A 14431-nucleotide genomic window follows, 5' to 3' on the forward strand; every position below is an offset into this window, starting at 1 on the left:
AACTGCCTGTGATTCTGCATACATTGCAAGTGATCCAGGAAGCCTGAAGAACTAGAGATATATATATTTCGAAGGCTACGGTTCTACATTTATATGTGATAAATGCCTCCACTGTATCTTTTTTTAAACGCAAGTTCAATAAATGATGACATAAACATGCACACATACAAAAACCATGCTTACTCACACTGAAAGTATGAAAACTCTAAACACCGGCGATTGCATTTTCAAAACTGATAAATTTATTCCTAACCACATTCATAAACTGACCTAGTAAATTCACTTTACAGATCTGTCCTTTGTAGGTTTTATAAATTCACAAGTGCTAGATTCATTTCTACTGTGTTGGATCCCATGTCCCCGTCTTACAAAAGTACCATGTATATTTTCAAGGAACCGTGTAACGCTGTAAACATAAACCGATTCCAAAAGTTAATTCTGTTCTGCAGTATGATTGCTTAAATTTTAAAAAATTCCTTTGTTTACTCAATTATAACATCATTGCATTTCTAATTATATACAAAAGCGACGCTGTCCTGTCTAGCTAGGGGAAGAATTTTACATAATACAATAAGGATAGCATTGGTCCCAATTGTATATTTATTTGGAAAATGCCATTAATCATCTTTATTACTGTCCTCCAAAAAGCCTCTATTTTTATTATATTAACTTCAGCATTCTGCAAAAAACAACAGTAATGACCAACTGCCCCCCCCCAAACCACCCTCTATCTATCTGCTGCAAAGAGTGAATTACCTGACAAGGTTCAGAAATGGGGAACCCAAATAATCAAGGGAAAGGAGCAACTTCCCAATGAGGAAAGGCTGTAGAATTGGAGGATTGCAGGAAAAACGAGTAATGGGAGGCATGACAGAATTGTATAAAATTGGGGCTGGTGTCATAGCTGTCAACTTTTCCCTTTTCTTGCGAGGAATCCTATTCGGAATAAGGGAATTTCCCTTTAAAAAAGGGAAACGTTGACAGCTATGGGCTGGTGTGGAGAAAGTGGATCTCTCAAAATGGCAGAACTCATGGATAGCCAATGAAGCACAATGCTGGAAGATTTGAGACAGATCAAAGAAAGAACTTCTTCCTGAAACACATTGTTAATCTGCAGAACTCACTCCCTCAGGAGGAGGAAGAAGAAGAGTTCGGATTTGATATCCCACTTTATCACTCCCCTTCAGGAGTCTCAAATTGGCTCACATTCCCCTTTCCCTTCCTCCCCCACAACAAACACTCTGTGAGGTGAGTGGGGCTGAGAGACTTCAGAGAAGTGTGACTATCCCAAGGTCACCCAGCAGCTGCATGTGGAGGAGCGGGGAAGCAAACCCGGTTCACCAGATTACGAGACTACCACTCTTAACCACTACACCACACTGGCTCCCTTAGCTTTTTTAAATATTTGTTGGTGAATTACACAAACAAATCCCACAGCACTGTTATCAGGAGACAACGGTTAAAGCGTCTTTGAGTACAAAGCAGCAGAGGGAGTTACATGTCAAGCAGAGCTAACAATGTATTGTTCACTTGACATTCTAGCAGATTTCCAAAGCCTGCGGTGGGATTGTTTCAGGGGTGGAAGTTAACACGGACACAGTGGTAGAAGAAATTCATAGAAATTCTCTTTAATAGAGAAGTGGTAGGCACCGACTTAAAGGTAGGGGTAAAGGGTGCAGCACCTCAGCTCAAGATATTTTGAGGGTTGCATGGAATCGGTGTCACAATTTAATTTTTTTAAAAAAGTATCCCGGTTATCCAAATTCTGTGACAGGAAAAAATGGATTCTACTACCTGAATCAATTGGAAAATCTGAGCAAGTTTGCATAATTTTAATTTGCATAAACCAAATCTCAATTTTGCACCGTTATGGGAGGGGCAAGCTGCTAAGCAAGGCAGTGAAGCCCACCACTAACTTCTAAAAATGTGATTCAGTCACCCTCCTCTGTCTTCCCAGATTTTAGCCGATGTTGCCCACAGTCATTCAGGTGGTGGTAGCTAGGGCTGCTAGGAGGCCATGAGTGTGTGGCCAATGAGATGTCACTGGAGTGTGGTCAAGTTGTCCTGGTTTCCTCTTTCCTTTGCAAAGATTCTGTGGACACCTGAGCATTGCAATTTTACAAACAGCACCTAACTGAACTGAAAAGTGCTTTATCCTGATTCAGAAGGAATCCCTGTTGCCACAATTTGTAGTGTGGACGTTTGTGCACAAGAAACTGTACATTACTCGGAAGTAAGCTCCACTGAATTCCACAGGGGTTCCAGAACATGAAGTAAGGTAGAGAGCTATTAAATGGACTCTGACTTGGGAGCATAGGGTTAAAAATCAGCCATGAAACTGACTGTGTGACCTCGGGCCAGTCTCTCGACCTAACCTACCTCACAGCAGGGGCGGAGGAAGGGGTGTGTGGTGGGTGCGGGCCGCCCTGGGTGTCACCACTGAGGGGGGTGACAAAATGCCAGGCGGCATTCACCATGGGGCCTGCAGCTCATCCTAGCCATGCGTCTCTCCTGGGAGAGAAGCAGTGGCTTGGGCGCACGTAGGCTCAGTGCTGCCCAAGCGGTCTGCCTGCTGCCTCCCCCCCAGCTGTAGGGCGGCTTAGTGGGAGGAGGCAGGCAGATTCCAGAGGCCCTGCCCCATAGACAGCTCTCCCCACCCTCGCCCCGCCCCTATGGGTGGCTCACCCTATCCCTGGTTTCCTCCGCTGCTGCCTCACTGGGTTGCTGTTAGGATAACATGGAGAAAACACGACTCGTGAATTATGCCACCATGAGCTCATTGGAGGGAAGGTGGAATAGTCATACATGCAACACTGATAAATAAGGAACAAGCAAAATGAATCCCCCCCCCCTCTCTCTCTCTCGCGCGCGCCTGCCTGCAGCTTTTGAATCATGGAAAAAAGCTAACTGGACAATCAAAGAAAAATGAATCTGGTACACAATCAGGATATTAAGGCCTGCAGACATTGGACTTTACACGTAGCTCCTCGGAAAATCCAGCTTGTCGTTGTCTGGGTAGGACCAGCTCGCCTGGGTGTGGTGCACAGACAGGGTGCAATCTATGATCCCATATTACAACTAAACCATCCCCTGCACCATCCTGATTTTTTTGTAACAGCATTTTAAGTTTGCCAAAGTATTTTGCAATCTTTTCAACCTCACAACAACCCTGTAAAGTAGACCATAGTGCAACTTTAGCCAAACAAGAAAAATGAACAGTGCTTGCACGTTAAAGAACTAGCAAATTCATTGTGGCATAGGCTTTTTCAGGCCACAGTGCACTTCATCAGACGCTTCTTGGCAATCCATTAAAAAACTTGTGCAAGAATACAGTCTGAAGTGCTACCTGACTATTGATTCATTTGTGCTGTAAGCCATGGCTAGCTGGCTACTCCTTTCATTGAAAGGATACCAGAATACCCAACACCCCACAATGAACCAGTGACAGAGAAGATAATTTTTAAAGTGCTGCATGCACAATCTCTGGCGTCCTCAAAAGTATGAAGACAACTGGCATCGTGAAAAGGAAAACATGCAGAGAATATTCTACTCAGCTGACCTGTGATGCTGCCTACTGTTAGCACCACCAGCTCTTCTTTGCAAGCCAAAGTCTCCTCTCACGGACTCGAGCAGAGGAGATCTGATTAGGAACTAAAGAAATAAATGGCACAAGCATGCACAGAGTGCATCTGCCTCACCAATGAGGAGCTTCCTTTTGCATGCAAGAGGTGATTCCACAGGTATTCTTTGTCTAAATAGTACGTCGTATAATCATCACTGTAGAAGACCAAAGGCCATTCTAGTCCAACTTCTCACATTAGCCAAACAAACTAAAACATTTTCAAAGCCTTGAGGGGGAAAAGGAATGCAAAATCTCCATACTTCTCTGAAACCTAGACACACACAAAAGCCCTACAGTTCCAACAATACAAATGTGGGAACCATTTCTTCTCCCGATCCTCCTCCCCGGTTCACAAAAACAAACTGCAAAATAAAGCAAAATTTAAAAGGATAGTATAGAAAGATGCACCCTCTCTCCACAATTTCTCTCTTTTAAGGAGCATTAATAATAATTAAAAACACGCTTCTCAAACTAGCAACCGCACCCTCCTTCTGGCTAGCTATAAAGAAGGTGCTTTGAGTTTTAGGCATGGCTCTAGGAAACAGCTCTCAGCATGTTTGGACTCCAAGGCAGCCCCACAAGGCCATACCATGGATGCTGGTGAGCCTCCGAACTACAGATGGGAGTAGAAGCCTTCATATTGGGGCTGCCTTGAAGTGCAGTCCAATCTGCCACATGGCTTTTTGGCTGAGTGCTGCAAAGGCCTGATTTCCCATAGGATGGTAGATTGATACGAATGTTTGCAGAGTGTCCCTGACTTCAAACAAAAGTGGGACCGGGTACGTGGCTTTGATATTTTGGGGGGGGGATTTATTTTCTTTCTTTTTTGCTTGACATTATTCTTGGGAGGGCTGTGTCCCATTAGTCCTAGGGCACCAGCTTCCACTGCATTCAGACACACCTGCAGACATGAGGACTAGAAAAATGGTTGCTGTTTTTTAAAAAGAAAGAAAATCAGAAAGTTGGTTTCTGTGTTCCCTCCCCACCCCACCCCACCTGGACCATACCTATGCGGCTGTCATCTCGGACCAAATCCTCAGAACTTAGGTAGGCGCGGTCATTGTAATTCCTATGTAAGTCATCTTCCTTATCCTGAAAGTACTCAAAGTTGTCAAACAGCGGCTCAGGTCTCTTCTCTGGGATGCTGGGGGCAGCTGCATGATGGATGACAGGAAGCAAAGGTTTTTTTTGGCATCACAGAAAGTAGACGAATACAGAAACACACTTTGATTCATCTTGCGATGCCCCCTTCCCCTTTCTTGCTCCTGATCAGGGCCAGCTCTGAGTTCGAGATAGCCGTAGGAAAAGTAGCCTTTGGTGGGTCCTCTCCTCCCTGAGAAACTTACCTGGTAGCATATAGCAGCACCTGAAAACAGCACCAGGCAGATGGGTCTAACTCCCATTTTAATTTATCACAGTGCCCCAGTGCCAGAGGCATTGTGGGAAATTCCACCTTTGCCATCTTTAAATGTCATTTCCCCTCTCAATTATCTCCATGTAGGAAAGTGCCCCAATTTCAGGGCTAGATGAAGACATTTTGGCCTCTGAGGTAAACAAAACGACAAGCCAAAATGGCGCTTCCCATATGCTGAAGCACCGCAATAATAAGAACAGATGATACAGCTGGCCATTCGCCACTAGCTGTGGAGCCCAAAATCTGTCACCTGAGGCAAGTTTTATTCCATTTCTCTTCATTTATTGCTAAAACACACGGGCCACTTTTCAACACAGGCGCGTTTCCCAAAGCATCAAGTGTAATAATAAAAACACTCCACTGTTAAACCCAACACGAAAATTAAAACAGCATGAAATATTAAGATAGGTACGGGCAGAAGTAAAGTTGTAGACAAAAACCAACTGCCACAAAGTAAACCAACCAGATATTACTATTCAATTAAAAGCTTGGGCATATAAAACAGGTTTTTCCCTGGATGTCTAAAGCTTTTAAAAAAAGAAGAATAGGGTGAGGCAGATCTCTTGGTGTTGGCCAAAATGTGTTGGACCTTTGGATCTTGTTGGACTCAAACTCCCATCGGCCCCAGGCCAGCATGCCCAATGGTCAGGGATTATGGGAGTTGTAGTCCAACAGTGTCTGAAGGGCCCTATGGAAACTACCCTAGTTTAGGGATTTGCATTAAGGCAGTCTCTCTCTCTCTCTCTCTCTCTCTCTCTCTCTCTCTCTCTCTCTCTCTCTCACACACACACACACACACACACACCCCAACCAAAAGAAGGTTTTCTCACTCTGGCGGCATTTATTTATATATATAATGCTTTCCTATACAAATTATAACAACAGCCTGAAAGGGGGTGGGGGTAATGGCCGGATTTGACACCCCCCAATGACAATGTCCCTTTCCACGTTCCGTAAGACATCACCACCCATTTCAGTCCAGGGAACAAGAGGGCAGACATGAACAAACAAACGTGGCAGTCCCACCATGTCATGTTTTGCCTTGGATATATTTTTTTTTTATAAAATTTTTTATTAAGGTTTTTTACAGATACATATTTAACAAACAAAATAGGTTTCATAACATCTTTTCATTCTATTGCGGACTCCCTCACGTCTCCCGCTTCCACTTTCATCATTAAAAACGAATTTTTCCAAGCAAATTATCATCTTGTTTATACTCTTAAGTGCAATATTTAGGTTAAACTCAAATAAAAAATTATAATTTAATGGTAGACAGTTATTTCTGCTCTGGCTTCCTTGTTAGGATTCAACCAAATTACAGTACTTTTGTAAATAAATCTTAAATTTCTTCCAGTCTTCTTCAACCCTCTCCTCTCCCAGGTCGCGGATTCTGCCAGTCATCTCAGCCAGTTGCATATAGTCCATCAGCTGCATCTGCCATTCTTCCAGTGTTGGTAGATCTTGAGTTTTCCAGCTCTTAGCAATAAGTATCCTTGCCGCCGTTGTAGCGTACATAAAAAATGTTCTATCCTTCTTTAACACGTTCTGGCCGACCATGCCCAGAAGGAAGGCCTCTGGTTTCTTGGTGAAGGTATACTTAAATACCTTTTTTAACTCATTATATATCATTTCCCAAAAGGCCTTCACTTTAGGGCAGGTCCACCAGAGGTGAAAGAATGTTCCTTCATTTTCCTTACATTTCCAACATTTGTTATCAGACGAATGGTATATTTTAGCCAATTTCACTGGGGTCATGTACCATCTATATATCATTTTCATTACATTTTCCTTCAGAGCATTACATGCTGTGAAGTTCAGCCCGGTAGTCCATAACCTTTCCCAGTCCTCAAACATAATGTTGTGCCCAATATCCTGGGCCCACTTTATCATAGCCGATTTAACCAATTCGTCTTGTGTGTTCCATTTCAGCAGCAAGTTATACATTTTTGAAAGTACCTTGGTCTTAGGTTCTAGCAGTTCTGTCTCCAGTTTCGATTTCTCCACCTGGAATCCTAACTTTTTATCAATCTTAAACACTTCCTTAATCTGAGCATAGTGTAACCAGTCTCGCACTTTATCTTTCATTTTCTCTAAACTCTGCAGTTTCCAATTGTCTCCATCCCTTTCTAGTATTTCCCAATATTTTGGCCAATTGGCCTCCATATTGGGTCTTTTTCGGGCCTTGGCCTCCAAAGGTGACAGCCACCTCGGTGTTTTGTTTTCTAATAAGTCTTTGTATCTTGTCCAAACATTAAATATTGCTTTTCTGACAATATGGTTCTTAAAGACCTTGTTGATCTTAACCTTGTCGTACCATAAATATGCATGCCATCCAAATGCATTGTTAAAACCTTCCAAATCCAGCACATCCGTGTCCTCCAGAAGTAGCCAGTCTTTTAGCCAGCAGAAAGCTGCGGCTTCATAGTACAACTTTAAGTCTGGCAGGGCAAAGCCCCCTCTTTCTTTTGCGTCCGTTAATATCTTAAACTTAATTCTGGGCTTTTTGCCCTGCCAGACAAATTTGGAGATATCTTTCTGCCACTTCCGGAAGCACTCCGTTTTATCTACAATCTGCAATGTCTGAAACAAAAATAACATTTTTGGCAATACATTCATCTTAATAGCAGCTATTCGACCTAACAATGAAAGTTTCAATTTTGACCAGCTATCCAAGTCTCTCTTAATTTCAGACCAACATTTTTCATAATTATCTTTAAACAGACTCAAATTCTTTGCTGTTATGTTTACCCCTAGGTATTTAACTTTCTTAACCACAGTTAACTCTGTCTCTCTCTGAAACCGTTCCGACTCAATATCTGTCAAGTTTTTTCCCAACACCTTGGTTTTTTGCTTATTTAGTTTAAATCCCGCCACCCGACCAAAATCCTGAATTAGTTGTAGTACTCTTTTCGTACTAGATTCTGGCTCCTGTAATGTCAGAACTAAGTCATCTGCAACATGTTTTGCCTTGGATATAGAACTGAACATTGGAGCTTACTTCTTGAATGTCCCTGGCAAAATACCCAGGAATTGGATCTCCCAACTTTGCTCATATTCATGGAATTTTGCTAATTCTGAGCACAGCAAGGCTGGTGTGGGAGCTAAGATGCTCTGCGACAGAAACGCAAAGATTTATGGCATCCACATGCGATCATGAATGCTGCCCAAATGTGCTTTTTATTTACTCAAATGTGCATCTGGGTGGTCATTTCGTAAACTGTTTGCTGAGGCATGTCCCCAGACCACAGTGATCATTCGGCCACCAGGACAGCAAGAGCTCCTTGTGTAATTAACCATCTGGGGACAAAGCTTCACTTTTCGCTGGGAGTCCCTTGCATGCAAACAAGCGAAATATTCACCCTGTGATAAAATCAACTTGTAGCAACTTTGCTGTGTCAAAAAGGTAATGGTGCCATGCCATAAGGACTGCCGTGCTGCCCATCCTCATATCACAGGCTTCGCCTCAAATTGCTTCCTCCTCCGACTCTTAGAAGCAGGGCTTTTTCCGTGGTGGCACCTTGCTTGTTGGAATGCCCTTCCAAGAGAAGCCTGCCCAACTTGTTTATTTTGTTGGAGGCTTGGAAGTGGCAGGAAAGGTGCGAAATCATTTAATATTGCTAGACCTTGAAGTGTATGTAACTGAGCTATGCCACACGCTACCGCTCCTGGGAGTCAAAAGGTTTTACTAAAAACTCCCCTGTTCACTTTGCTTGCCAATTCTGTGCCACCAGGTTGAGGTTCGGGCAGTGGCAGCAATGTCCCTCCCTGTTGCTACTTGAAGCCATCCTTTCCTTTTTAGCTACTCCCGCGTGAGGAAACACTGTCTTCCCTCTGCTTTGCCACTGCGGCATTACTACGCTGCCACATCTGATTGATTATGTTGTCTTTTCGGGAAGCCAAATCAGAGCGAGGGTAATGTTTTGTGCCATTGCTCTGAGCTGTCTTTGCAACATCACCATGTAGCCAAATCTGATCGGCTACATGGTGTTGTCATGAAGTCAGAGCACAGTATGGTATCATGCCATGTGGCTACAGCGGGAGAATAGTTCTAAAAAGCAAAGAGAAGCACTGCAACTAGTGTCTGATGAGCAAACATTTATTCCCCTTCTTTTTGCATAGCCCCCTCCAATATCACCTGAATACTTCGTTGATTTTAAATTCTGAGCAGCCTTGAGGCCTCTTTTAGTCAAACTGGTGGAATATAGTTATGATGAACAGAGACATTTTTGCAGAAAACAAGGATCTGGCATGAAAATCCCTTGTGTATAAGTAAATGCATGAGACCTACACGGCTTTAGCTGTCCCACAGGTGGCAAAGCTCCATATTGCAGGGGGTTGGACCTGATGATCCCCAGGGATCCCTTCCAAATCTGCAATTCTATGTACCCATTGCTCATGCATGGCAAACTCTAGCTGAGATTCATGTGATGCCCTACCCCAATATAGATGCAGTGATACCTTGGTTTACAAACTTAATCCGTTCCGGAAGTCTGTTCTTAAACCAAAAACGTTCTTAAACTGAGGCACACTTTTCTTAATGAGGCCTCCCGCCGCCGGTGCCCTTCAACCGTTCGGCTTCCGTTCTTAGACGGAGGTAAAGTTCTCAAACCAGACACTATTTCCAGTTTTGCGGAGCTTATAAACCGAATCGTTCTTAAACCAGACTGTTCTTAAAACCAAGCTACCACTGTATAGATATATACAGTGGATGCTCGGGTTGCGAATGTGATATGTGGAGGATGCACGTTCACAAGCCGCAACGTCCGCAACCCGCAGCAGCTCGTCTGCACATGCGCAAAGCATGATTTAGCGATTATGCACATGCGCGACCGTCGAAACCTGGAAGTAACCCGTTCCGGTACTTCCGGGTTTTGGTGGTCCACAACCCGAAAAAATGCAACGTGAAGCGTCTGTAACCCGAGGTATGACTGAACCTAGTAGAGAAAATTTCACCTTGGGGAAGATGCACAGTTGAATTCTGTCTGAGTCCAGAGTTCATCTCTTTGTTCCCTCTGAGAATTTATGCTTCCTTTACATTGCTGCACAGTTTCTAATACTGACAGACTCAGAAAAGACCCTGGACTCAGAGGGGGTCCCAGTTTCCCATATTAGACTGGTCCCCTGCTCCCTTCTTCCATTTACACCCTGATCTGCACAACAGCTGATCTTAAAACCCTTTTGATTTCAAGCCAGAGAAAGTCCCATAGAAATCAACGGAGAGCCCTTGGCATGACGCCAGAGGGTTATCCGCCACCCTTAGCAGGTTGTGATAATCAGCCAGCCCAGTTGGAAACGGCTTCTTGGCAGGGGGAGCTTGTCTGTGTGCTACTTGGGAAAGAATCAGCACAAAACTGTTATTATGTAATCCTTGTTGGGACAAAGTTAATTGTGTTTGTGCAAATCACTTAGGAACGGAGCAACAACAGGACGACTTCCATCAGTGCGGGAAGCGGACGAGGTGACACAATTCTCTCCAGGCTCTCTGCTGCTTCGGGAGCGGCCAGCTCCCCATGCAAACTGACCGTGAATCCCAAAATCCTGTGCAAGATATTAGTGGGGTTTGGGATACTGCCTTGTGCAAGGTCCCCTTATCCTGTCTCTTCTGAGGTGGCAAAACACAGAGAGAGACCTGGCTCTGAATAGCAGCCAATATTTCCAACCCATTCAGACTAACTTGCACACAAGCACGTTTCCCAAATCCATCTACCTGAACTTTCTGCCAGTTGTTTTTTTTTGGGGGGGGGAGGGCTACTTTGAACAGAAAAGTTACTCGGGAGGAAGAGGGATAGTCCAGCAGGGTAAGAGTAAAGGTCCATTCACTGGCCAGACCAGAGAGCACCCAAGAAAGGCATGGAGAGACACAATAGCCATCCTCTGCTAAGGGACTGCCTTTTTGCAGAGATTCATAGTTCCGAGCTTGGGGAAATAGCTCCCGGGGCTTAAAATTTGCTGACCTCAAATGCCAGGTGAGAAGCACAACCCAAAATGCAGCAATGAAACTGCTAGCACGTTTGCAAAGCTAAGCAGGGTCCATTATGGTTTCAAATTGGATGGGAGACATTGTGTTGAGATTCCTGCATTGCAGGAGGTTGTAACTTTGCTTCTCGCAGTGAGGGAACCAGCAGAAGACTCTCGGAAGAGGACTTCATTGCCCATCTAGAAGCTCCCTGGGTCTTACTTTGGCTATAACTCTTTTTCTTCTTCATCCTGGATGCAAGTTCCAGACCAGCTAGTGGCAGGCAAACTTGGCCCTCCAGATGTTTTGGGACTACAACTCCCATCATCCCTGACCACTGGTCCTGTTAGCTAAGCATGATGGGAGTTGTAGTCCCAAAACAGCTGGAGGGGCCAGTTTGCCTATGCCTGGGCTAAATGACCCATGGAGGTCCCTCCCAACTCAACAATTCAATTGTTCTATTATTCTATGAAAAATGTGTTTTCCAGAGAGGCATGGCTCCCATCCCTTCCTTTGACTGACTTCAGGGGTGGGTTGCCCCTCCAGATGTTGCTGGACTCACAAACTCCCAGCAGACCCAGCCAGCAGAGCCAACAGGCAAGGAGGATGGGAGTGTCGCCCAACGACACCAATGAGACCACACATTTCCCAGTCCCACCTGCTGAAGTGCCTGATAAATGGGGAAAGTGAGGGGTGGAACTGGGGGTGGGTGGGCAGGAGGTGGAGGAGAGAATAGGCATAGGTAGGTGCACAGCGGGGGCTTTGGGGCTCATGGGGCTAGACATGGGTAATCATGGAATCATGGAATTTTCCGCTTTGTATATGAGATAGGAGGAGCTTGCCTGCCACTAGCTGGTCTGGAACTCGCACCCAGGATGGAAAAAAAAAGAGTTATAGCAAAAGCAAGACCCAGCGAGCTTCTAGATGGGCAATGAGGTCCTCTTCCAAGAGTCTTCTGCTGGTTCCCTCACTGCGAGAAGCAAAGTCACAGGGAACCAGGCAGAGGGCCTTCTCAGTAGTGGCACCTGCCCTGTGGAACGACCTACCATCAGATGTCAAAGAGAAAAACAGCTATCTGACTTTTAGAAGACATCTGAAGGCAGCCCTGTTTAGGGAAGTTTGTAATGTTTGATGTTTTATCGTGTTTTTACTATTCTCCTGGGAGTCGCCCAGAGTGGCTAGGGAAACCCAGCCAGATGGATGGGGTATAAATATTTTATTATTTTTATTATTATTATTATTATTATTATTATTATTATTATTATTATTATTATTATTTGTGGGGATCAGTGCTCCTCGTGCCTGTAAGGTTTTTCTTGCACAGTCCCTGTGACATTGTTGTCATCAGAAATTCCAGGTCGCATTTTACCCTCCATTTAATCCAGAGTTACTGTTTCCAAGGAAAATAAGTTTTTAAAAAACCAACAACCTGTTCTTCAATGTTGCAAATGGGCCACCGAGATATTGCAAACAGCCCACCCGGCTGAACCCTTCTACTCCTGTGAAACATACAACCCTCTTGTGTTCCCAAGCAGTCTCCCGTCCCAGAGCAAACTCTGCTAAGCTGGCCGGGGCAGGTGTGTTGTTCAAGGTGTTATGATCACAGACAAGCTCCCTTCTTCTCAGATGCCCAGAGAGACCCAAACAAACTGGGAAATAGACTATACAGGGGAAGCAGGCCCCGGCTCAATGCACAAAATCAACACACTGAATAAACCAGGGAGCATCCGTTCCTTCGGATATCCTCCCCTTCCACCTCCAGTCTGAGAGATTTGATACACAAGCCTCTCCGTGAAAACAGTAGCTTTTCAAATGGAAGTCGCCTGCAGCAACAGGCTTGAGGGTGCGTCCTCAAACTGCTGCCAGCGAAGGCTGGAAAGGATGCATCTTGCACAGGCTGTTACAGTGAAGCGTTTTATACACAAACTCTGCACCATATAATGTTGGTCCTTAAGATTATGAGTGCCCTTTCTCTTCTGCTCTCTACCAAAAACGGAGGAAGCTTCTAGTACTCATGAATCACTTTTAGGCTGATTTGCATATAATTAGCATAACCTAAAGAAATTTGGGGACTGCCTTTATTTACTTCTTTCATGCTTCGATCCTGAGCTTTTGCCTACCAAGTCAGGGTGGCAAACATGCCCCTGCCTCTCTCCAATTTTATGAGAAAAGTTAGGTTGAGAGATAGTGGCTGGTCATCAAGTGAGCCTTGTGGACAAGGTGGGTCTCCCCAGTCAAGGTCCAGTGCTCAATTCACTACCCTCCTCTGACCAACGAAACTGGCTGGCTGGACAGGAAAATTGGCCCCTGAGTGCCAGGGGGCTCCGTGAGGCAAATGGTTTAGAAATTGAGGTGAATTCACACCCAACTTCATGAGGGCCCTCAAATATCCCACTGCCATGGGAGAAGGCCAGATTGGCTAGTGTCAGGGAGGCCCACAACCCACAAGGACAACCGACTTTACCTTCTGCCCCACGGAAAACATAGGACCCACCGCCGTCACCATCAACCCTTACCCTTCGGACAGGTTTTGCAGCAGTGTCCTGGCAGCAGGATGGCATCACTGCAAGGAGGGGTGGGACAGTCATGCTTAATGTTCTTACAGCTGACTTTGCCTGTTGGCTTCCCACGACGATTCCTCTGCTGTGGAGGGAAAGAAAAAATATTGATGATGGAGGACATGCGTCTGAGGCATTTGCTATGCATTGCGAACTGTGCTTCCACATCTGTGCTGGACCTCGCAGAATATGCACCTCATATCTCATGATCGGTTCCAGAGAAGCCTCACTTAACTCTTTAAAAAAAAGTTTATGATGCAGAGATAAGTTCCGAAAGTTGCATGCTCCATCAGCAGAAGGAAACTGCTGTTATGATAGTAAAATGCTACTGTCTATGGGTGCTTTCCAATTTCAAACCAGGGAACGGTACAGTGGTACCTCAGGTTACATACGCTTCAGGTTACATATGCTTCAGATTAAAGACTCCGCTAACCCAGAAATAGTGCTTCAGGTTAATAACTTTGTTTCAGGATGAGAACAGAAATCGTGCTCCGGCAGCGCAGCAGCAGCAGGAGGCCCCATTAGCTAAAGTGGTGCTTCAGGTTAAGAACAGTTTCAGGTTAAGAACAGACCTCCAGAACAAATTAAGTACTTAACCCAAGGTACCACTGTAGTAGTTTACACCTGTAAAAACATCACCGTAATGCAATTATTTACTGTTATCCGCTAACATTGCCAAACTAGTGGTTCAGAGGAGGAAGGCTGAAAGAGAGATGAGCCTCAACGAGAGCTGGAAAAAAATTCACAAAACATTAAAATGTGCCAAAATATCCTACAATGATCCTCAGCGTTTGAAAGTAGAATTCAAAACACGGAATCTTAATGTGAAATTTTATTTTGAAATTTGCACGCATTACCTGGCTTGCTGATTTTCCTCA

At 44.6% G+C, this 14431-nt stretch overlaps 1 protein-coding gene and 1 long non-coding RNA gene across 2 annotated transcripts in view; both read right to left on the reverse strand.

Annotated features, from left to right (window-relative positions):
- LOC309370053 overlaps window positions 1–14431 on the reverse strand; it is a 394628-nt gene that overhangs the window by 232701 nt on the left and 147496 nt on the right. The window lies entirely within an intron of this gene.
- The window catches only part of CHRD (chordin), a 52022-nt gene that overhangs the window by 28137 nt on the left and 9454 nt on the right, over window positions 1–14431 (reverse strand). The window contains exons 3-4 of the mRNA XM_081910876.1: window positions 13512–13638; window positions 4630–4776 (exon numbers count right to left, since the gene is read on the reverse strand). Of these exons, the coding sequence (XP_081767002.1) occupies window positions 4630–4776; window positions 13512–13638 (274 nt within the window). The remainder of the gene's footprint in view (window positions 1–4629; window positions 4777–13511; window positions 13639–14431) is intronic.

Source organism: Podarcis melisellensis (assembly GCF_964234715.1).
Source record: "Podarcis melisellensis genome assembly, chromosome: 5".
NCBI lineage: Eukaryota > Metazoa > Chordata > Lepidosauria > Squamata > Lacertidae > Podarcis > Podarcis melisellensis.